General features: G+C 46.6%; 2 protein-coding genes across 2 annotated transcripts; both read left to right on the top strand.

Moving 5' to 3' along the window:
* The first annotated feature begins 6,852 nt into the window (after positions 1-6,852).
* On the top strand, positions 6,853-7,788 carry LOC117872104 (olfactory receptor 51G2-like). Its single transcript, XM_034760187.1, has one exon. It carries the CDS (start codon positions 6,853-6,855, stop codon positions 7,786-7,788), a length of 936 nt encoding a protein of 311 aa, XP_034616078.1.
* A 16,186-nt stretch (positions 7,789-23,974) lies between these two features.
* On the top strand, positions 23,975-24,914 carry LOC117872110 (olfactory receptor 51G2-like). Its single transcript, XM_034760201.1, has one exon. The coding sequence runs from the start codon at positions 23,979-23,981 to the stop codon at positions 24,912-24,914; it is 936 nt and encodes a 311-aa protein (XP_034616092.1). The 5' UTR covers positions 23,975-23,978.
* The last annotated feature ends 580 nt before the right edge of the window (positions 24,915-25,494 follow it).

The raw sequence follows: 25,494 nt of genomic DNA on the forward strand, positions 1-25,494 counted from the left end.
ATGGCTGGAAGTCTGGTCCGGTGATCTAGGCAGGACTGCTGGGTTTGAGTCCCTTGCTGTGTGTGACCATGGATAAGCCACTGGCTGTCTCTGAGCCTCTGCACAGGTGGATAATAGCCCTGCCCTGCCTCACAGTGGTGGCGGGAGGATAAAGATAGTCAAGGTGCTTGTATACTCTGAGGCTCTAAGATCAGGGCTATGTCAGGGTTCACCAGAGCAACACCTCTGACATTTGTCTATCAAATGCCTCTTGCCACAGCCTCCCATGACAGCTGGCTTGTGGGAAGCCCTGTGACTCCAGCACCGAGGTGTGTGTGGCAGATGTGGGGTGCTCAGGAGTGACAGTGAGGGGTAGGGAGTGGATTTCTGAGGGGAGTGTTGCAGCGTCACAGGGATGCCGAGCATTTCAGCACAGTCACCATAGCCAGAGTGCCGAGCCCCCTGCTCCCAGAGCAACCCAGAGCTTCCACAGACCCACGGCTGAACCAATGATCCCTCCACCCCCAATGTTGGAAGAGCCCCAGGCTGGCTGGAGCGCCCCCAGCCATGCCGAGCCCACTCTCCTGAGACCCCAAGCCACCCCTTGGGAAAAGCCTGTCTCTTCCCAAAGAACCTGAGCTTTTTATATGCCCAATGCATGTTCCAGAGCAGCTGAGGAGGTGGTTGTGAAATTGCCCCCGATATTGATCTTAGTGCTATCCTTGTGATACGATTATGATATAGTTATTTGTGTCTTGTATAAAAAATGTCTTGGGAGTTTAGTATGGAAAAATTATTATTTGCAGAATATGATGATCTTATTTGTGTGCTTGTATCATTTTTGCATCTGAGGTTATGAATATTGACTATGTCTCTGTATTTCAAATGTAGTTACACGTGGGTGACACCCACTAGGCAAAATGCTTCCAGTCAGTACAGCTGGTTGTGAAGGGCCAATTCCGGGTACTGGGACATTAGGGGAAACAACAGGAGTTATACTCCATCTGGTCAGCCTTCCCAGAACGCTCGGGACAGCCTATGGATAATGGTTGCTATGATGCAGAAGGGCATGCAAAGGCCTGGGACCAGACCACAAGACAGTTAATTCCATTTTGGTACCTGTATTTTTCTACTATATAACATGGGGGGTGACACCATCACTTGGCCTCACTCCCCACACAAAAGAATTCCTGGAAACACCTGAGGAACAATTTCTGAACAGGGGGAAGTGTAGATCCCATGGTCAAAGGATTTCTAGCCTGCATTTGAAAATTTGGTGGACTGCTTGTATCATCACCCAGGGTGAAAAATTGTTATTTCATATCCAATCTATCTAGCGTGTTAGGCTTAGTTTGCTTTATTTGCTAGGTAATCTGCTTTGATTGGATCTCTATCAACTTTAATCACTTAAAATCCATCTTTTTGTAGTTAATAAAACTATCTTATGCTTTATTTTTACCAGTGTGCTTTGAGTAAAGTGTCTGGGGGAAATCTCAGCTCTGTGTACAAAGGCTGTTGTATATCCTTCCCACATCAAGGGCAAAGCAGCCTATATTAATGAGCTTGGGTTCCTATTCCAGTAAGGGAGCAAAGGTTGGGGAGCTGGGAATTGTCTATTGTCTGCAGCCTGCCCTTGAGTGGCTTAACTAAAGCACCCAGGTAGCTTAGTTGGGTGTGTGGCGCCACCTACTGTTGTGTTGGGTGAAAACAGGGATTGAAGAGGCTGTCTTTGTCACCAACTAAGCAATGTAAGATTGGCCAGCCCAACTGGAGGGTTAAGGGCACAGCGGTTCCCAGAACTCCCAGACTGCACCCAGGGGTAACAACCTGTCACTTGTGTTACTCAGGTTCCTGGTTCCATCAGTAATCTCCATGGAGTGCAGCGAGATTACTGAAGAAGCTGAATAGCCCATAACACCTCCTCAGCTACCCTGGAACCTGCATGGCACATAATAATAAAATGTTCCCTGTGCGAACCCTGCAACTGGCAGTGGGTGGCCACAGCAGCACCGGGGGGAGGGAGGGGAGGCTTCTCCTGTCCAGGCCTATATCCACCACCTCTGGTTCCCAACACTCTGTTTGCTTTTCTGACTGATGCTGCACACTGAGCTGATCTTTTCAGAGAACTATCCACGAGTCCAAGATCTCTTTCTTGAGTGGTAACAGATAATTTGACACCACCATTTTGTCTCTACAGTTTGGATTATGTTTTTCCAATGTGTGTTACTTTGCATTTGTCAACGCTGAATTTCATCTGCCATTTTGTTGTCCAGTCTCCGAGTGCTGTGAGATCCCTTTGTAACTCTTCACAGTCTGCTTTGGACTTAAATATATTGAATAATTTTATCTCATCTGAAAATGTTGCCACCTCACTGCATGCCCTTTTTTCCAGATCATTTCTGAATATTTGTGTGACGGTGCATCCCACAAGGCTTATGGAAATATGCTTATGAATGGATATCTGACATAACTAGAGCATCTGGGGGTCTCCTGTTTTCTCTTTGGGAATTATAGTCTCCCTAAGGGGCTACTCAGTGTGGGAGGCTGATGGAGGGCTACTTCCGCTTAGTGGCCTGGTCCTGTAGCATGAGGGACAGAGGCTCATGGTTTGAGGTGGAGCTGGGCTGGAAAATACACAACATTTTCACCCAAACTAAAATGTTTTCTTTGCATCCTTTTTTGGGTGAGTTTTCATAGAAAATGGATCATTTTTCTCTGAAAGTTCAGCTGCCATGATGCTGCCCAGCTGCAGCTGCCTGGATCCCCAAGAGAAAGTTGAGGCTTTTCATCTGCCTCTTCCTCATAACATAAATGAAGGTGGCACTGACGGAGTCTATGGCTGAACTCTGGGTATGGAAAGGTCGAAACCACCTGACCAGTCTATGGCTGGGGTATTGTGCCCATCTGCTACTCTAACCAGCCCTCCCATCTCTGTGCAGCCCTCTCCACCCTGAACAACGCCCCTTCAGCAGATCCTACGGGCAGTGGCTGCTGTGACAGGCCCTGGTAGTACATCTCTGACGAACCTGTGCTAGCCGGGAGCTGGAGAGGGTCCTAGAGCAGTTGTGGAGGCTCAGAGATTGGGGATGGGGGGGCCTAGCTACCAGTGGACCACGGAGATCTGTGTCCAACTTTGGGGATCCAGGGATCCTGGTCCCCCTTTTCATTCCTCAGGGAGAAGGGACGATACCTTCCCTACTGCAATGATCTGAGGAAAATTTTTGTGTAGGGAGCCTTGTGGAATCTCCTTCCCCTGGCCTGCACCCTGGGTTTGTAATGCAAGACAGGGGGCTGCCAGGGAGAAATCTGGTCCTATATTATTATCAATTTTTCCATTTTATTTTATTTTATTTTATTTTATTTCAGCAAGATCACAGCTGTGACAGCATCGATGTTACCACTGGGCTGCCCAGGCGGTAACCATGTGACTAATCGGAACCATACAAACAGTGATGACAAGCCCAGATTCCAGGAATGGAACCTGCAGCTGGGCTGGCGCTGCAGTCCGGTTGGGTAGGTTCACCACCCATCCCCTGTGATTTGGCCTTTGGCCATTGGCCATGGTGGGGGTTAAAGCTGGTGCACACTAATCCAAGCAGCTGAGGTTCCCTGATGGCCCAGTGGCCCCCAAGGGAATGTGCAAACACGCTTCATATAGACAGTTACTGCCCTATCTCAACAAATGCTGCCTGCTGCCCGTGCAACCTCTCTGATGAAACCTTGTCTTTTAGGGTGAAGATCTCTGGTGTCAGCAGCTCCCCTTCTAGCAGGAATTGGGTACGTTGGCAGGTCTCACTATCTTTAAAATGCAAAGTGATGTTTAAAGGCTGCAAGCTGTTTCCATTTGCACATGTTCTGTGCAGCAGCAGAGGCCTCAGAGGGGCTGTCGGGGTGACTCACTGACGGGGAAGGAGGTCAGGCAGCAGTAGGCAGCTTAAGAACCTATCCCCGACACCTTCCCATGCTCTACGGTGAGCTGTGCAAGCAACACAGAAATCTGACATTCAAAGCGAGCTCGAAGTGTTAAATCTCAATGCTCTGAGTCAGGATTTTGGGGAGGGGGGGAGCATTTCTAGAGGTGGCGTGTGCTCTGGGCCCGATCCTGTGAGGAGTTGAGTGAGAGAAGTCCCCCTAGAATATCAGTGATAGTTCCCAAATCACCTCCTGTTTATTTGCTCCCGGAAATTGAATCAGCAAATGCATTTTCAAAGCTTTTATTCTCTGGCTTGATTGTGAAGGCAGGAATTCAGAGCTGTGTTGCTCTGTGGTAACAAGTCCGATAGGATATATTTCCTGACTGGCTGAGGGCTCCAGCACTTCTAGCCTGTAGATACCCCTGAGAGTTATGGGGCTCCTGGCATCTCTGCCCCTTCTCTAGTCTCCGAGTGCCAGATGTCAGGCCTTGTAGTCTTCCCATTCATGGGGTGGAATCCCACGGTCCTCCCACCCTCAGGCTGGGCCCTGGGCTACAGCACACTGCGTGTAAACTGGGCTTGCCCAGCAGGTCCGAGTGGGTTCAGCACCTGTGGTTCTTCCCTTTGTGATCATGTGACTAGCAGTGAGACGAGTGACCAGCCAGCCGCCTTGACCCAAAATACTGTTTTGTCTGAACACAAGGAATAAAGTGTAACATGGGAGAATTAAAGGGTTTTCAAACAACAGTCTGTCCATGTCTCTTACCCCAAGCCCTCCCACTCTGACGGGGACACAAGCAGACTTCCCTACTCCTGTCGGTCCCTGTCAGTCTGAAGAGCTTCTCAGCAACAGTTGCCCACCTCTGAAGAGATTCCTAGCGCTGATAATACAAGCTGTGTAATGTGGCTGGAGCTCCAAAATAGGCTATTCCCAGCTAGTAGCTCTGGTGTTGTCTCTCAACTGCCATGAAGTACTTACTGAACGATGGCTTTTCCGGAGCTGTTGCTTCCCTTCCTGCTTGTTTTCTAACAGCCTGCTATTAAACTAAGAGAAGCCAAACTGGTTTAACCTAATACAGCCATAACATAAACACCCCAATAGTTAACCCAATATAGTTCTACAGCAAACATCCCAAGAACTGGGTTTAACATACACATTCCTTATGCCAGCTCAGCTCTGTCTGTCACAATACCAGAACCTGAGGAGAACCAGTCAGCTATTACCCCAGGCAGAGAGGATACTAGACTTTTGTTTGCTGACAAGTGATTGAATGAGGGCTGAAACGCTGGGATCTTTTCAGGTTCTGAAGAAATCCAGATGACAGAGGCTACAATTTAAGTCCAGCTCTAAAATGAGAAATTATCTCTGAAAGTAGACAAGAGGGGAAATAATGGGTTCACATGTGTGTACTAAAGTACAGATATGCCATTATCTAAATCATTGATCAAGATATTGAACAGAACCAGACCCAGAAATGATCCCTGTGGAATGGCTTTTGTTTTAGAAACTATGTCAGAAGTACTCCACGTACTGTTTGCAATGGATTTGTGCTATTAACTCTTTGTTCAGTGAACAGTTGTATGATACTGTCTACTGGGAAATGATCAGAAGTTCTTTCTAACACTTACATTCAGGGACGTGAACAAAATCCCCGTGCAATACCTGTGTGAGACTTTCCAAAAACTCCTGAGAGATCAGAACTGCTGGTCTGTGTTTAAGCAAACAGTAGAGCTGAGATCCAGGAAAGGGGAATGCAATAGTGGTTGTATGTAATTTTTGTCCATCACCTGTTACACGCACATGCCTGAAGTAACTTCACACACAAATGGATACTAGTGAAAACCTAGTGTTTGCAGTATTCACCCATGTGTGAGGATAACCCTTTCCCTGCCCAGCTGAAGTAACTATCTGTGTTAGTTTGTAACTTTGCAGATATCTACAGAGCCTTGCATGGGGAGAGGATGCAGGTCCTGTGACGATGAAGAGAAACTTGTTGGGTGATTGAACTCTCTGGATTCAGTCAAGATTCAGGTTCTCTTGAAGGGATTCTTGGGGTCAGAGTGTATCACTGGGAGCATTTTTTAAGGGAAAGTTAATATAGCCCTGTTCTGTTCGAATTTACACATGTATATCTGGAGTGACGCAGTTGAAGTCAATGTTATTGAATCCAGAACCTACGCCTAAGAATTTATCCCATGTAGTGCGAAAAGGCACTGGCATATCTGGGATCCTCCAGAGTGGAGAAAATAAAAAAAATACCTATAATGAGGCAATGAAACATATTTGTAAATAGCTTCAATGCAGGACATATAAATACAAGTACCATTTTTAACCATGCAATTGCCATGTGTTTATACATGTCGTGATAAAATGAGCCATATTCCAAAATGGCGGGCCAGAAAAGGATGTCTGTGGGAAGGTCAGGACTGTAAAATCACACAATGCACAATAGGCTGTGGAACTCCCAGGCACAAGATTTCAATGGGGCCAAAAACTTAGCAAGATTCAAAGAGGGGCAGGATGTTTATATGGTTAACCTGAAAATCCAATTACAATAATGAGGATTTTTAAAAGAGTTTTGTAAGGGTTCTAAGCCCTCCTGATTTACACCACAAAATATGTCTAACTGCTGGGTGTCAGGAGGAAACTTTCCCTGGGAGCAAGTTATCTCATAGCTGCCTATTGCAGGGCTTCTTGAACCTTCCTCTGAAGCATCTGGAATTGGCCACTGGATACTGAGCTAAATGGACTACAGGTCTGATCCAGTCTGGCAGTGCCCATCTTCTTATCGGTGCTGTAAATCCATGACTATGTTTTTCCTGATCTACCTTGAACTCCTGAGAGTCTCTAGATTTCAGCTCAGAGCAGAATGATGTCTAGCTAAATATCATCTAGTCTCATGTTCTTTTTCCTTTTAGGAAGGAAAGTTCAAAACTTCTCAGACCTGCCTAGTACATTATGTCAACTGTCAATGACACCAACTTCAACTCTGCAGTGTTCCTTCTCACCGGCATACCTGGGCAGGAAGACGTCTATCTCTGGATTTCTATCCTCTTCTGCTTAATTTATGCTATTTTGATAGCAGGAAATTCAGTCATTCTGTTCATTACAAAAATAGATCCAAGCCTGCATGAGCCCATGTACATTTTCCTTTCCATGTTGGCCATCACAGACCTTGGCATATCGATAGCCACCCTACCAACGATATTGAGCATATTCTTGTTCAATTCTAGAGAGATCAGCCTCAATGCCTGTTTTGCCCAGTTGTTCTTCATCCACTTGCTTCAATTAATTGAATCCTCCGTGCTCTTGTTGATGGCCTTTGACCGCTTCGTCGCGATCTGTAACCCACTGAGATATGCTTCCATCTTAACCCTGCCGATAATAGCCAAGATGGGATTGGTGTGTGTGCTAAGGGGGGTGGCCATAATAGTTCCACTCCCCCTTCTCCTGAAACGGTACCAATACTGTCGAGCCAATGTCCTCTCCCATTCCTACTGCCTGCACCAGGAGGTCATGAAGGCGGCTTGTTCGGATATCACAGTCAACAGCATCTATGGCTTATCTGCTTCACTCTTAACGTTGGGGTTGGATTCGCTGCTCATCTTCTTCTCTTATGTGATGATCTTCAAAACAGTGCTGAGTGTCGCATCAAAGGTGGAAAGTCTCAGAGCCCTGGAAACCTGTATTTCCCACCTCTGCATCGTCCTGCTCTTCTACATACCAGAGATCAGCTTGTCTGTGATACACAGATTTGGGAAGGGCTCTTCTCACTTACTTCAGATTGTCCTGGGCTATACCAACCTGCTGGTCCCACCCCTGATGAACCCAATTGTGTACAGCATGAAAAGCAAACACCTTCGTGCAAGGATAATCAGGTTGTTCATCAAGTGAAGGGTCAGTCCATCGAGCAGCTCCAGTGCCTGTGACTCGGGAGATGAAAAAATGCTCCACCTATTCCATCCTGGACCCTTACATCCAAGACCAGATGAGCTATTAATCTCCATTCAATAGAGAAAGCTTCTGACAGGATCTAAGGCTTGGAGCAATGGAATAGGAGCTGTCCTCACCAGCTGGTGAGTGAGGACAGGGCACTTGGGGAAGGAGACCATGGGAGGCAGCAGCATTCACATAGTGACTGTGTTCATGGAGATCCAGGGCACCAGCCAGTTCTTGCCCTTAAATAGGCATATCGGTGGCTGCTTTGACCTCAGAAAATCTGGCAATACAGTCAATAAAGAGACGGGATGTGAATGTTGTTCCCATTACACCTGACCTGCCACTGGGCTGTCTCTGGTTAAACATCCCCGGGCCATGAAAAAAGCTGCAGAGCTGTTGTGCAGTCACAGTCCTGACCCTTCCTGAGCGCTCTGGGAGCTGTGTGATCCATGAACACTGCACCAGCTGTGGACAGGGGCTATTCAAGGGGCACGGACACCCACCCTTCCCCTATGCCCTCAGCCAGGTAATTTTGACTGTCTCCTGTCAGAAACATGATTAACGCAGGGTCCCAGGAGAAGCCATTCAGGCAGCCGCCTCTCCCCCATTGATGGCTCAGCACACAGCACAGCTACTGAGGCAGGGTACAGCTCTGTGTGTGAGTGAGGGTCTGACACACAGGAGTCCTGGAAAGAGACTCAGGCCCAGAATCCCTCCCTGTCTGCTCCATTTCTGCTTCCCCAGCAACTCAAAGTGGTGGAAACTGGCCTCAGCTCCCCATAGAGTCACGGCGATCTCCTGTCCCAGCCCAGCCCATTCAGTGTAGGGAGACCACCTTTTCCAAAGGCAAAAGCAGAAGATATGCAGGAGCTACGTCCCCGCATTGACCCAGCCCCTGCTCCTCTTCTTCCCCCTCTGCCCCATCCCTTCTCCCAAGCCTCACCCCTGCTCCTCCTCTTTACCAGAAGCTCTGCCCCCTCTCCAGGCCCAACGCCAAAGACCGGATGTCATAAGAGCTGCCCAGGGAGCCAAAGCAACTGTATGGAGCCCCAGACACCCCTCCTGCCCTGGGCAAGTGGCTATTGGCCCCAAGAGCAGCTCCCAGCTTGTGTCCCCTCACACCTGGACACCCCAGGACATACCCGCAGGGAAGTTGAAGAGTCCGGGTCTCCCCACAGTGGCCTGGGCTCCCTGGGTAGCTCTTACCAAGGCCCAGCTGTGGCCTGGCCTGGGGGCAGAGCCTCAGGGGAAGTGAAGGAGCAGGGGGAAGGGCCTAGTGGGTAGAGACGGTGTGTGGTGTGTGGCAAGCCTGAACCAATGCTAACCACAACAAGCAGGGCAGTGGGGTTTTTGAGTAAAGGAGGAGGATGGGCCTGGAGGATCGGAGAGTCTGCATTTTGGAGAAGACTGAATTAATGTGACCTCTTTAAGTACCCCAAGTTGAGAGTAAGTCATTGCAAGGTTTTTAGAGAGAAGGACAGGGCCCCTACAGGGCTACCTCAGGCCCCAAGGGGGCACTCTAGGGTGGCCCTGTTCACAGGGACTTGGCCAGAGCGCGCTGTGCTCTTGGAAGCTGTTACCAATGGGCAGAGCTCAGCCCAGCCCCCAGGCTGTGTTGTGTTGGGCTAAACCAACCAACCTCTTTTATTCTCCTTGAAATACAGGCCCTCCATTGCCCTGACCATCCTAGGAGTAATGGCTCTTGCTGTTCCTGCTCACTACAGTGCAGGAGAGACTCCAACTGGATCTGTCAATGCTCAGATGGCTGGACGTCTGGTCCTGTGGTTTGTCACTGCTCCATGACTCAGCAGAGTTTGGTTTGAGTCCCGTGCCGCGTGTGACCATGGGCAAGTCATTGGCTGTCTCTGGGCCTCTGCACAGGCGGATAATAGCCCTACCCTGCCTCACAGAGCTGGCAGAAGGATAAATATGTTTAAGGTGCTCAGATAGTCTGAAACCCTAAAATCAGGGCTGTGTCGGGGTTCTATAGAGCAAAGCCACTGACATTGTGTATAAAAGGTTTTTTGAACACAACTTCCTGTGACAGCTGGCTTCTGGGAAGCCCTGTGACTCCAACACCTTGGTGTCTGTGGCAGATGTGGAGGTGCTCAGGGTGATAGTGAGGGGTAGGAGTCGATTTATGAGGGGAACGTTGGAGCATCACAGGAACGCCAGGAGTTTCAGACAGTCACCAGACTGGTGTTTGCCACCCATTGAGGCTGAATGGGTCTAACTGTCAAACAATGGAGCAACAGCCATGGGCCATCATCTTAGATGGTCTGGCTGGGAGAAAGCAGTCTGAGGGCAAAAGTCAGATTCACACATTATCCCTGTAACACAGACACGGCTGAGCACTATGGTGACTGGACCCAGGCTCACACAGGTTTCAGCAAAGGCTGCTTCCACAAGAAAGGGGCAAACAGAGGGGAAGATGCTCTCAGAGACACAGGGAAACTAGGCTGGGTCCCAAGAGCTCCTTGTTGTCCCAAAAAATATAAGTTGGGCCAGTTCTGTTTCTCTGTCTCCAGAGCAAACCCCGTATAGCTTAGCTTTCAGTGCTTTGTGAGTTAGATGAGTGTAGACATGTGACAGCTGCCTGATATTTTAAAACCATTTTTTCTAATGCTTTGTGCTGTTTTCCAATAAGCCTACTAGTGTTTAAGGAGTCTGGAGATGATTGTGTAGCTCTGGTCACAAGACTGAGGTGTCTCATTGGACCTGCTTGGTGGTAAGCTTTTATCATGGAGGGGGTGTGGTTCCCAGCTCAAAGAGTGGGATAATTGTGAGATTTGCCCCAAGACAGAAAAGGACATGGTTTAGAGGGTAAGGAGACCATATATCCTGGTTTTACTGTGACAATCCTGTTCTTCTTGTCCAGCGTCTATCCTCATTGAGTGCCTATCAGGATTCAGAGGAGCAACTTGTTCAAGTTGCATCCAAGACAACGATCCACTCAAGATAATGATTAGTAGACCTATAGAGTTTAAGGCCAGAAGGAGCCATTAGATCATCTAGTCCAGAGGTTCTCAAGCTGAGGGTGGGTCCCCCGGTGGGATATGTGGAACTTATTCCAGGGGATTGGCATGAGAAGCTTTAGGAAAATAAATCTTACTGTGCACTGTTTTACCCATAGCCGTGAATAACTAGCCAAGCTGATTCCTCCAGAGAGATCTGGTCTTCAGTCAGCACTGTGTGTTTGTCTCTAAGTGGTACTGTGCATTTTGATGGATTTCTATTATGCTTGCACCGCATTATACAAAGTCATTGCCATTTGTAGGTGGATCTGTTTGGTATAGTGCGGTGTGCACATTTCATCATAGAAAAAAATGTAATTCGAACAGAAACAATAAAGCAATAAAGCAACAAAAAATAAATGATACATTTCTCAAATAAATTTCACTACAAATAATGATGCATTTCTCAAATAGATGTATCAAAGAAGCCATTACTGTAAAAGAGGAAAAGGACAATGTTAATCTAATCTCCACTAGGCTTGTTATTCAAACTGTAAAAGTAATAAAACTAAAAAAAGCCACCTCCCATGCCAGAAGGCTGGGAAACCTGGTGGACTGAAAAATAAAATGGATGGGCTACAAACCCTCTAAATACAGGAAAGGTACAAATTTTGTTTACACTAGAAGGAGACGTGCCTCCATACATTAAATAATATTGAATACCCCAACCACCCAAAACAAGTCATAGAGAATGACACAAAAATGAGGAGGTTAGCGAAACAGAAATTAAAAGATACAGTATCAAAAGTAAAATCTCTGCAAGCTGCATGGAAACTATTTAAAGACACAATAATAGAGGTTCAACTTAAATGTATACCTCAAATTAAAAAATATAGCAAGAGAACCAAAAAAGAGACACCGTGGCTAAACAACAAAGTAAATGAAGCAGTGAGAGGCAAAAAAGCATCCTTGAAAAAGAGGAAGTTGAATTTCAGTGAGGAAAATAGAAAGGAGCATAAACTCTGTCAAATGAAGTGAAAAATGTAATTAGAAAGGCCAAAAAAGATAATTAAAGAACAGCTAGCCAAAGACTCAAAAAATAATAGCATCGGAAGTAGAAAACCTACTAAACAACCAGTGAGACCACTGGATGATCGAGATGCTAAAGGAGCACTCAAGGACAATATGGCTATTGTGGAGAAACTAAATGAATTCTTTGCATTGATCTTCATAGCTGAGAATGTGAGGGACCTTCCAAAGCCTGAGCCATTCTTTTCAGGTGACAAATCTGAGGAATTGTCCCAGATTGAGGTGTCATTAAAGGATGTCTTGGAACAAATTTATAAACTAAACAGTAACAAATCACCAGGACTACCTGAAGCAATTTCCTTGAGTGTCCTGAAGGAACTCAAATGTGAAATTGTGGAACTATTAACTGTAGTCTGTAGCCTATCATTTAAATCAACTTCTGTACCAAATGACTGGAGGATAGCTAACGTAACGCCAATTTTTTAAAAGGGCTCCAGAGGTGATCCAGGCAATTACGGGACGGTAAGCCTGAATTCAGTATCAGGCAAACTAGTTGAAAATACAGTAAAGAACAAAATTGTCAGACATATACATGAACATAATTTGTTAGGGAAGAGTCAACATGGTTTTTGTAAAAGGAAATCATGCCTCACCTATCCACTAGAATTCTTTGAGGGGGATCAACAAGCATGTGGACAACAGAGATCCAGTGGATATAGGGTATTTATATTTTCAGAAAGTCTTTGACAAGGTCTGTCACCAAAGCTCTTAACCAAAGTAACCTGCCAAGGAATAAGAGGGAAGGTTTTCTCATGGATTGGTAACTGGTTGAAAGTGTTAATACAGCCTCCCCCCCCCCCAATTCATTTGGCCAGGCCGCCTCGCAATCCCACAGAGGATCCGAACCCAGGAAAGAGGCCTAATAGACTGCATGACCTTATTAGAGCATAGTGCTTATCACAGGAAACTTACGAGGGATGTATCCATAGTGTTACCACACAAAAAAGCCGTTTCTGCAGTTTCCACATTATGTTGCTCTTCCTAATAAGGGGAAGGCAGTTGGGGCACTAAAAAAACCAATCAATGCGTGCCACGTTTACTTCCAAAAACTATATACTTAGTCACCCCTGTATAGCAGTTAGAGGTGTCCCGAAAACGAACTAACGTCACTACCAGTCCAGGTCTGATCAACTTGGGCTTGACCCTCCCGCTCCCGAATCCAGCCCCGAGAGTGTGTCCTGTAGCCGACTCGAATTCATTATGTATATGCTCTCCCATCTGGCTGTTATTTGCATGGCCATAAGTAATTAGTTAACTATCATTGCTTTGTCTGTGGTTACTTTGTTTGTTACCACCCTACTGTGTTTAGATTGGAAAAGGGCTTTGACTGTTAATGTGCTTCCGTTCCCTTATCTTACTTGTTTAAATTTGGTTACATAGTACTTGTAAGTGTTTTAAATTTACTAACTTAGTACTTGTAGTTGCTTAAAATTAGTTATATAGTATTGTAGTAATTTAATAAGAATTCATAAAATTAACATTATATATATATATAAGAGTATATATATATATTAAATCACCATCATATAATAAAATTAAGTTGTATCCATTTCTCCTCATCCTGGGTCATTCAACTCAGTCCTTCACTGAGAACTCTCAAAGAACCACAAGCCCCTTTTTAGGCTGAACAGAAAGATAGGAAACAAAGACTAGGAATAAATGGTCAGTTTTCAGAATGGAGACTGGTAAATAGTGGTGTCGCCCAGGAGTCTGTACTGGGCCAAGTCCTATTCAACATATTCATAAATGATCTGTAAAAAGGGGTAAACGGTGAGGTGGCAAAATGTGCAGATGATACAAAACTACGCAAGGTAGGTAAGTCCCAGGCAGACTGTGAGGCGATGCAAAAGGATCTCTCAAAACTGGGTGACTGAGCAGCAAAATGGCAGATGAATTCAATGCTGATAAATGCAAAGTAATGCACATTGGAAAACACAATCTCAACTATACATATAAAATGATGGGGTCTAAATTAACTTTTACCACTCAAGAAAGAGATCCTGGAGTCATTGTGGATAGTTCTCTGAGAACATCCAGTCACTATACAGTGGCAGTCAGAAAAGTGAACAAAATGTTGGGAATCATTAATTCAGGGATGGATAATAAGACCGAAAATATCATGTTGCCTCTTTATAAATCCATGGTATGCCACATCTTGAGTACTGCATGCAGATGTGGTTGCCCCATCTCGAAAAAGATCTACTAGAATTGGAAAAGGTTCAGAAAACAGCAAGAAAAAGGATTAGGGATGTGGAACAGCTTCCATATGAGGAGACGTTAATAAGACTGGGACTTTTCAGCCTGAAAGAGAGATGACTAAAGGTATGTCTACACTATGAAATTAAGTCAATTTAATAGAAGTCAATTTTTTAGAAATCAATTTGATACAGTCGATTGTGTGTGTCCCCACTAAGCGCATTAAGTCGGTGGTGTGCGTCCACAGTACCGAAGCTAGCGTCGACTTTCGGAGCATTGCACTGTGGTAGCTATCCCACAGTTCCCACAGTCTCTGCCGCCCATTGGAATTCTGGGTTGAGCTCCCAATGCCTGATGGGGCAAAAACATTGTCGCGGGTGGTTCTGGGTAACATGTCATCAGGTCCCCCTCTCTCTCTCCCTCCCTCCCTCCCTCTGTGAAAGCAACAGCAAAAAATAGTTTCTCGCCTTTTTTCCTGGGTTACCCATGCAGACGACATAGCATAGCAGGCATGAAGCCTGCTCAGCTCAATATCACTGTATGTCTCCTGGGTGCTGCTGGTAGATGCGGTACTGCAGTGCTACACAGCAGCATCCCCTTGCCTTGCCTTGCCCTGCCTTGCGGATGGCAGAAGGTGCAATACGCTTGCTAACTGTCATTGTTGTCCCATGGGTGCTCCTGGCCGATCTCACCAGAGGGTGCTGTGGCACTAGAATAGCACAGCAGCTCCAGGCAGAAAATAACTTCAGCAGTTCTGCCTTTCGCCTGCTGTCAAGGTTCCATCCCCACTCTGAACTCTAGGGTACAGATGTGGGGGACCTGCATGAGAACCTCTAAACTGAATTACCAGCTTAGATCTGGTTTTGCTGCCACCACTACCAAGTGCTAACTCTCTTCCCTGGGTAGCCTTGAGAGACTTCTTCACCAATTTCCTGGTGAACACCAATCCAAACCCTTGGATCTTAAAACAAGGAGGAATTAATCATTCCCTCCTTTCCCTTTCCTCCCACCAATTCCTGGTGAGTCCAGATCCAATCCCCTTGGATCTTAAAACAAGGAAAAATCAATCAGGTTCTTAAAAAGAAGGCTTTTAATTAAAGAAAGAAAGGTAAAAATCATCTCTGTAAAATCAGGATGGAAAATAACTTTACATGGTAATCAGATTCAAAGAGCCCAGAGGACCACCTCTAGCCTTAAGTTCAAAGTTACAGCAAACAGAGGTAAACCCTCTAGCAAAAGGTACATTTACAAGTTGAGAAAACAAAGATAAACCAACATGCCTTGCCTGGCTGTTACTTACAAGTTTGAAATAGGAGAGACTTGTTCAGAAGATTTGGAGAGCATGGATTGATGTCTGGTCCCTCTTAGTCCCAAGAGCGAACAACCCCCAAAACAAAGAGCACAAACAAAAACCTTCCCCCCACCAAGATTTGAAAATATCTTGTCCCCTCATTGGTCCTTTGGGTCAGGTGTCAGCCAGGTTACCTGAGCTTCTTAACCTTTACAGATAAAAGGATTTTGGTGTCTCTGGCCAGGAGGGATTTTATAATATTGTACACAGGAGGGCTGTTACCCTTCCCTTTATAGTTATGACACCTGCCATAGGGCACGCTGGCAATAGAATAGAGCAGCAGCTCCCAGCTATCTAGAGAAGAGAAAGAGCCTGCCTTCTTCACAGTGCCTGTCGGGCCCGGTCAGGAAACAGGGACTGTGGGGAGACAGACAGCGTGGGTAGCTGGGGGGGGCAGATAGGGTCTCATAAGGGCTAGTGGGGGAGGAATAGATTGGGTCAGGGGCTGAATTGGAGTGACAGCGCAGGGCAACAGGTGGGAGGGAAGTGCAGGATGACATGGGAGAAGGGAGATGGCTGAGTGGGGGACAGAGACACATAAGGAAGACAGGGTGCAGGGCCACATGGGGATAGAGGGAATGAGTGTCTGAGTGGGGGTGGAGGGAAATATGTGGACAAGGGCAGATGTTGCTGACTGAATGGGCAAGGGTAGGGCTGAGCCAGGGTCTCCCTCCCTAACTGTCCTTCGCCCAAGGAAACCTCTTCCATATTTTTCCAAACCATAACCAACAACCCTCCAAGTTCACACCTAGGCACCTTTTCAGCAATTTCTTCCCTCTCCCTCAGCTCCTCTGTTACCCAGGACTCCCCCAAGCTTTTGCACTACTTCTGAGGGGTGCTGGAAAATACAGTTCTGTATTATAGTTTAAATGAATTATTATTCAGGGTTGTGTATTAATATGCCTATTAAGGAAGCTATTTGTCAAAAAATATATCTTTTTTGTTGTCTGTACTGTTACCGGCATATTTGCTGACAGGTATTTTGAAATAAATGACCAAAAATAATTGAAGCTGGCCTGATTATATAGTGTTATTTAACAAATAAAATATGCAGATTTTTGCACAATTTGAAAATATAGTGTTCAGAATTTGAATTTGTAATTGTTTTGGCACAGAATTCCCCCAGGAGTAAATTTGAGCTAGAGTTTAGCTGGAAAAAAATAATTCCCCCCATGAAAAATGTGGACACATACTAAAATTTTCCTTTGTATCCATTTTTGGGAGGCTCTCCCTCAAAGCATAAACAAAGGTTGCACTGACGGAGTCTGTGGATAAACTCTGGGTATGGAAAGGTTGAAACCTCCCGACTAGTCTATGGCTGGGGTATTGTGTTCATCAGCTTCTCTAACCAGCCTTCCCATCTCTGTGCAGCCCCCTCCACCCTGTACAATGCCCCTTCAGCACATCCTGTGGGCAGTGGTTACTGTGACAGGCCTTGGTAGCACATCTCTGATGAACCTGTGCTGGCAGGAAGCTGGAGAGGGTCCTAGAGCAGTTGTGGGGGCACAGAGATTGTGGGTGAGGGGCCTAGCTATCAGGGATCACTGAGATCTATGCATAACTTTGGGGATCCCTGGATCCTGGGTCCCCCTTTTCATTCCTCAGGAAGAAGGGAAGGGACCTCCATCCTGGAACAATCCAAGGGAAATTTCCATATAGGGAACCTTGTGGAATTTCCCTTCCCTGGCCTGCATGCTGGGTTTGTAATGCAGGAAAGGGGCCGCAAAGGAGAAATCTGGTCCTGTGTTATTATTATTATTATTTTATTATTATTATTATTTTGTTATTTCAGCAAGATCGCAGCCGTGACAGGATCATTGTTGCCACTTGGCCACCCTCGAGGTAGCCATGTGACTAATCGTCACCATACGAACAGTGATGACAAGCCCGGATTCCAGGAATAGAGTCTGCAGCAGGGTTGGTGCTGCAGTCCAGGTGGGTAGGATCACCACACGTCCCCTGTGATTTGGCCTCCTGCAGTTTGCCATTGGCTGTGACAGGGGCTAAAGCTGATGCTCTCAAAGTCAGTTAGCTCATTTTCCCTGATGGCCAAGTGGCCCCCAAGGGAATGTGCAGGCATGCTTCATAAAGACAGCTGCCTCCCTATCTGAACAGATACTGCCTGCTGCCCTGCAACCTCTCTGATGTCTCCTTGTCCTTTTGGATGAAGACCTCTGGTGTCAGCAGCTCCATATCTAGCAGGAATTGGGTACGTTGGCAGGTTTCACTATGTTAAAAATGCAAAGTGAAGGGGAAAGGCTGCGAGCTGTTTCCATTTGCAGATGTTCTGTGCAGCAGCAGAGGACTCAGCTGGGCTGTTGGGGTGACTCAGTGACAGGGGCTGGAGGGCAGGCAGCACTAGGTAGCTTGGGAACCCCTCCCCTACGTCTGCCCATGGTCCACGGCGCTCTGTCCAAGCTACACAGAAATCTGACATTAAACGTAAGCTCGGAGTGTTAAAACCACAATGCAGCATTTCTCAATGGGTCACATTTCTAGAGTGTGCTCTGGGTCTGATCCTGCCAGGGGCTGAATGAGATGAGACTCCACGGATTATCAGTGACTAGTTCCCAAATCTCCTCAGGTATATTTGCTCCTGGAACTTTATTCAGCAAATGCATTTTCCTAGGTTTTATTCTCTGGCTCGATTGTGAAGGCAGGAATTCAGAGCTGTGTTGCTCTGTGGTAAAAGGTCTGATAGGGCATATTTCTGTTTCCTGACTGACTGAGGGCTCTAGCTCCTATACCCTATGACTTCAGACTTCCCCAGTGGTTTCTGTGCTTGTCAGTCTAAAGATCTTCTCAGCAACATTGTCCCACCTCTGCACAGACTCCCAGCCCTGGCAAAGCAAGCTGTGTAACGTGCCCATAAATAGGCTCTTCCCAGCTTGTATCTCTGGTGTGGTCCCTCAATTTCCCTGAAGTGCTGACTGATGGCTTTTCTTGAGCTGTTGCTTCCCTTCCTGCTTGTTTTCCAGCAGCCTGCTGTTAAACTAAGAAGAGCCATTTTGGTTTAATCTAATATAGCCATAATATAAACCTCTCAATCATTAACCCAATATAGCTCTACAGCAAACATCCTGAGAACTGGCTTTAACAGACACATTCATTATGGCAGCTCAGCTCCATGTCTGTTGCAAAGCCATTCCCATGTGCTACGAATTTTATGAATACTGTACAGAGGACGTCTGAGAGACAGCAATAAACTACTTTCTTGTGTGAAATGAAGTTCCCTTTCCATCACTACACATCCACAACTTCCAAACCCTCATTATGTGGAAACCCTCATCGTGCCTGAATAACAGGTGCTCAGATCACTATGTACTAGAGAGTGAGAGCTCAGGGAATGAATATTTTCTATACTGACCCCAGTGCCTGTTACCACTGCAGATACAGGCTGCAGATTGACAGAACAGAACCTGAGGAGAACCAGTCAGCTATTAACCCAGGGACAGAGGAGCTACTAGACTTTTGTTTTCTGACAAGCGACTGAATGTGGGCTGAGACACTGCGATCTTTTCAGGTTCTGAAGAAATCCAGATGACAGACGCTACATTTTAAGTCCCACTGTAACCTGAGAAATCATCTCTGAGAGAAGATCAGAGGGGAAAGAATAGGTTGATGTGTGTGTGCTATGGTACAGATGTGTAAATGTTAGGCCAAAACTTTTCAGGGTAATACAAATATTACAAACCAAACTTTCATGACATGAATTTACATTGAAAGCCAGCAGTAGAGTTGTTGGAATCTCTACAGGAATGAGCAGAGGTAACTTTACTGCTTAATGGCTTTTGATTTCAAAAATATGTCAAAAGTACTCCATGTACTGTTTGCAGAGTTTATGCTATGAAATCATTTTCAGTGAATAGCTGTATGATACTGTCTTTTAGTAACAGACCAGAAACTGTTTCTCACATTTACATTCAGGGTGCTGCATTCAATCACTATGCAATACTCGTGCAAGACTGTCCAAAAATTCCGGAGAGAACAGAACCACTGGTCTGTGTTTCATCAAAGAGTAGAGCTGAGGTGCAGGAAAGGGGAGTGTAATAGTGGTTGTATGCAACCTACCCCATCACCTCTTAAAGGACCATTGCTCAAGTCATTTTCAAACTCAATTGGATATTAGTGCAAACCTATTGTTTGTACTATTCACTCATTTGTGTTGCCGTCCCCTCCCCCGCCCAGGTGTTGTAACTGTCTGTGTTAGTTTGTAACTTCCCAAATATCTGCAGCCCCTGGCATGGGGAGAGGATACGGGTACAGTGAGGATGAAAAGAAGCCTGTAGGATGATCAGACTCTCTGGATTCAGCCTATGCTAGCCAGGCAAAGCACTTCAGCTTCTCTTGGGGGTTTTCTTTGGGGTCACAGTGTGTCACTGGCACGGAGGTACAGGTCCGGAACTGCTCTGTATGGGCTGAGACGCAGCAATCTTTTCAGGTTCTGAAGAAATCCAGCCTGAGAACTCATGTCTGAAAGAAGATGAGAGGGGAAAGAATGGGCTGACTTGTGTGTACTAAAGAACAGATGTGTAACTGTTATGCCAAACTTTTTATTGTAATACAAATATTAGAGAGGTGAAAGTAGGCTGGTGCACCTCGGTATGCCGTACTGGTAAGAAAGTGTCCGGTTGGGGGCAGGACTCTGAATGCCAATTAACGGTTCCCCAAGTAGCGCCGGTGTGGGGGCCACGGAGCTAGAAGCTTCTTCTTCTCTAGGCCAGTGACACCGGGGTGGGGGGTTGGCAACGGCGCTCCCAGGGCAGGGGCTGGGAGCCAGGTTGGCTGTGCCAGTGCTTGACTGGCCCTAGTGCTGGGAGTTGGAGGCATGCGCAGGCCCCGAGCCGGGCACCCACCGGCAGTGTGGGGCTCCCAGCCTGTCCTGCTGTTCCCACGCTGCCCCTGGAAGTAGTGCAGGCACATCCCTGTGGCGTGCAGCTCCTGGGAGGAGGGAGCGGCAGAGGGTCTTTGCGTGCTGCCTCGCCTGCAGGCACCACTCCCAGATCTCCCATTTGGCCAGGAACAGCGCAGGGCAGGGCAGGGTCACCAACCATGACCAGGACTGCCCCCCCTCACTCCCGCTACACCTCCCCAAACCCCTGCCCTGAGCTCCCCCCTTCCCCCAATCCCTGCCCTGAGCCCCCCCATGCCCCACACCCCCTGCCCTGAGCCCCCACACCTCCCACAGTCCCGGTCCCCTGTCCTGACTCCTGCACCCCCACCCTAACCCCCTGTCCTGAGCCCCCACCCCCCAATCCCCTGCCCTGACTCCTGCACCCCCACACCTAACCCCCCTGCTCTGAGCCCCCACACACCTCAATCCCCTGCCCTGGACCCCCCCACACACCCCTTCTACTCAGTGGAATCCTATGCCATATGTGAAATTGTGGCTTGGAAAGGGCCAACAAGCAGCACATTCATCTCAAAGCCCGGCACAATGAGAACAAGGAGAGCAGCGAGGCCAGCTGTATGGGCCAATGTGGGAATTTCTGTGAGTCACTTCAGGCTTTTATTTCAATATTCAAGTTTTATTCCAGAGTATTGGTAGTAACTTTAAGTATTAAAGTCAGGCAAAGGGATCCATGAAGCTAAGTGTCTAGGAGTGGGGGTGGGAAGAGGGGTTGCGACATGACAGTACCTGTAAGAAATTTAAGTTACTTTCACCCCTGATTACAAACCAAACTTTCATGACATGTATATATATCGAAAGCCAGCAGCAAAGTTGTTGGGATCTCTACAGGAAGGAGCAGTGGTAACATTAATGCTTAATGGCTTTTGCTTCAGAAAGTATTTCAGAAATGCTCCACATATTGTTAGCAATAAGTTTGTGCTATTTCCTCTTTGTTCAGTGAACAGTTCTATGACACTGTATCCCGGTAATGGAACAGAAGCTGTTTCTAACACTTATATTCAGACCATGTGTTTACACGCATGTCATGATACAATGGGCCACACTCAGAAGTGGAGGGCCAGAAAGAGTGTCTGTGACAAGGTCACAATTGCAAAATCACATCACACTCAAGTAGGCTGTGGAACTCCCAGCAACAAGATATCAATGGGGACAAGAGCTTAGCAGGATTCATAGAGGGACTCGATGTTTATATGAGTAACCAGAAAATCCAATTATAGTAGTGAGGATTTAAAAAAAAAAAAAAAGTCTTGGAAGGGCTCTACATTTTCCTGATTTACATCACAACAGTTGTTTAACTAGTGGGTGTCATGGAGAAATTTTCCCTAGGAGCAGGTTATGCCATAGCTGCCCATTGCAGGGCTTCTTCCACCTTCCTCTGCAGCATCTGGAACTGGCCACTGGATACTGAGCTAGATGGACTGCAGGTCTGAGCCAGCCTGGCTGTGCCTATATTCCTATCGCTGCTGTAAATCCACGACTATGCTTTTGCTAAAACAACGAGGAGTCCTTGTGGCACCTTAGAGACTAGCAAATTTATTTGGGCATAAGCTTTCGTGGGCTAGAACCCACTTTGTCAGATGCATGGAGTGGAAAATACAGGAGCAGGTATAAATACATGAAAATATGTGAATTGCCTTACCAAGTGTGAGGTCAGTCTAACGAGACAATTCAGTCCATTTCAGACAGTTGACAAGAAGGTGTGAGTAACAGTAGGGGGAAATTAGGTTTAGGTTTTGTAATGACCCAACCACTCCCAACCTTTATTCAGGCCTAATCTGATGATGTCCAGTTTGCAAATTAATTCCAGTTCTGCAGGTTCACATTGGAGTCTGTTTCTGAAGTTTTTTTTGTTGAAGAATTGTCACTTTTAGGTCTGTTATTGAGTGACCAGGGAGATTGAAGTGTTCTCCTACTGATTTTTGAATGTTTTGATTCCTGATGTCAGATTTGTGTCCATTTATTCTTTTGCATAGAGACTGTCCAGTTTGGCCAATGTACATGGCAGAGGGGCATTGCTGACACAGGATGGCATATATCATATTGGTAGATGTGCAGGCGAACGAGCCCCTGATGGTATGGCTGATGTGATTAGATCCTATGATGGTGTCCCTTGAATAGATATGTGGACAGAGTTGGCACCGGGGTTTGTTGCAGAGTTTGGTTCCTGGGCTGGTGTTTTTGTTGTGTAGTTGCTGGTGAGTATTTGCTTCAGGTTGTGGGGCTGTCTGTAAGCGAGGACTGGCCTGCTTCCCAAAGTCTGTGAGAGTGAGGGATCGTCCTTCAGGATAGGTTGTAGATCCTTGATGATGCGCTGGAGAGGTTTTAGTTGGGGGCTGTAGGTGATGGCTAGTGGCATCCTGTTACTTTCTTTGTTGGGTCTGTCTTGTAGTAGGTGACTTCTGGGTACCCTTCTGGCTCTGTCAATCTGTTTCTTCACTTCACCAGGTGGGTATTGTAGTTTTAAGAATGCTTGATAGAGATCCTGTTGGTGTTTGTCTCTGTCTGAGGGATCGGAGCAAATGCAGTTGTAACTTAGAGCTTGGCTGTAGACAATAGATCATGTGATGTGGTCTGGATGAAAGCTGGAGGCATGTAGGTAAGTATAGCAGTCAGTAGGTTTCTGGTATAGGGTGGTGTTTCTGTGACCATCACTTATTAGCACTGTAGTGTCTAGGAAGTGGATCTCTTGTGTGGACTGGTCCAAGGCTGACATTGATGTTGGGGTGGAAATTGTTGAAATCTTGGTGGAATTCCTCAAGGCCCTCCTTCCCATGGGTCCAGATGATGAAGATGTCATCAATATAGCACAAGTAGAGTAGGGGCGTAAGGGGACGAGAGCTGAGGAAGCGTTGTTTTAAGTCAGCCATAAAAATGTTGGCATAATGTGGGACCATGCAGTTACCCATAACAGTCCCTCTGACTTGAAGGTATAAATTGTCTCCAAATCTGAAATAGTTGTGGATGAGGACAAAGTCACAGAGTTCAGCCACCAGGTTTGCCGTGATGATATCGGGAATGCTATTCCTGATGGCTTGTAGTCCATCTTTGTGTCAAATGTTTGTATAGAGAGCGTCTACATCCACAGTGGCTAGGATGGTGTTTTCTGGAATATCACCAAAGGATTGCAGTTTCCTCAGGAAGTCAGAGGTGTCTCAAAGATAGCTGGGAGAGCTGGTAGCATAGGGCCTCAGGAGAGAGTCCACATAGCCAGATAATCCTGCTGTCAGAGTGCCAATGCCTGAGATGATGGGGCATCCGGAATTCCCAGGTTTTTGGATTTTGGGTAGCAGATAGAATACCCTTGGTCACGGCTCTAGGGGTGTGTCAGTGTAGGTTTGTTCCTGTGCTTCTTTAGGGAGTTTCTTGAGCAGACAGTGTAGTTTCTTTGGTAATCCTCAGTGGGGTCAGAGGGTAATGGGCTGTAGAATGTGGTGTCAGATAGTTGTCTAGCAGCCTCTTGTTCATATTCCAACCTATTCATGATGACTACAGAACCTCCTTTTGCTGATCTTCATTGAGCTCCTGGGAGTCTCTAGACTTGCACTGAGAGCAGAAAGATGTCTCGTTAAATATAATCTACTCTCCTGTTCTTTTTCCTTTCAGGAAGGAAAGTTCAAAACTCTTCGGATCTGCCCAGTACATTATGCCAGCTGACAATAACACCAAATTCAAATCTGCAATGTTCCTTCTCACCGGGATACCTGGTCAGGAAGATGTCTATCTCTGGATCTCTATCCCCTTCTGCTTAATGTATGTTATTTCGATAGTAGGAAATTCAGTCATTCTCTTCATTATAAAAACAGATCCAAGCCTCCATGAGCCCATGTATATTTTCCTTTCCATGTTGGCCGTCACAGACCTTGGTTTATCGATATCAACCATACCAACGACACTGGGTATATTCTTATTTAACTCTAGGGAGATCAGCCTTAATGCCTGCTTTGCCCAGCTGTTCTTCATCCACTCATTTTCATACATTGAATCTTCTGTGCTTTTGTTGATGGCCTTTGACCGCTTCATTGCGATATGTAACCCACTGAGATATGCTTCCATCTTAACCCCACCTAGAATATACAGGATGGGACTTTTGTTTGTGCTAAGATCGTTGTCCCTAATATTTCCACTCCCCTTTCTCTTGAAACGGTTCCGATACTGTCGAGCCAATGTCCTCTCCCATTCCTACTGCCTGCACCAGGAGGTCATGAAGATGGCTTGTTCAGACATCACAGTCAACAGCATCTATGGTTTCACTATTAAACTCTTATCGGTGGGGTTGGACTCGTTGTTCATCTTTTTCTCCTATGTGATGATCCTCAAAACTGTGCTGAGTGTAACATCCCCCACGGAGTGTCTCAGGGCCCTGAACACCTGCGTCTCCCACCTCTGGGCTGTCCTGCTCTTCTACATACCAGATATCGGCTTGTCTGTGATACACAGATTTGGGAATAGCTCTTCTCACTTGCTTCAGATTATCCTGGGCTATGTCTACCTGCTGGTCCCGCCCCTGATGAACCCAATTGTGTACAGTGTGAAAAGCAAACAACTTCGTGCGAGGATAATCAGGGTGTTCTTCAAGTGAAGGGTGAGTTCATCACCTGGCTCCAGAACTGGTGACACAGCCCATGAAAAACATGGGCCACGACCACCTATTCCATCCCAGGCCCTTACATCGAAGATGAAATGAGCTACTGATCTCCACTCTGTAGAGAGAGGTTCTGAAGGGGTCTAAGGCCTGGAGTAGTGGGAGAGGGTCTGTCCCCACCCACTGGTGAAGGAGGACAGTGCACTGGGGGAAGGAGACCAAGGCAGGCAGCAGCATTTAAAAATTGAATGTGTTTGTGGAGAGCCAGGGCACCGGTAGGAGTCTGGCCCATAAAGAGCCGTATCAGTGGCTGTTCCAACCTCAGAATTCCTGTCGATACAGTCAATAAAGAGAAGGGAGATGGATATTGTTTCCCATTACACCTGGCCTGTCACTCTCCCGTCTCTGGTTAAACATCGAGGGGCCATGAAAAAATCTGCAATGCTGTTGTGCTGTCACAGTCCTGGCCCTTTCTGAGCGCTCTGGGTGCTGTGTGATGCATGGGGCTGCACCAGCTGTGGACAGGGGCTATTCTAGGGGCATGGACACCCACCCTTCCCCCACTCCCTCAGCCAGG

Source organism: Trachemys scripta, chromosome 1 (genome assembly GCF_013100865.1).
Source record: "Trachemys scripta elegans isolate TJP31775 chromosome 1, CAS_Tse_1.0, whole genome shotgun sequence".
In the NCBI taxonomy this organism is placed as follows: Eukaryota; Metazoa; Chordata; order Testudines; family Emydidae; genus Trachemys; species Trachemys scripta.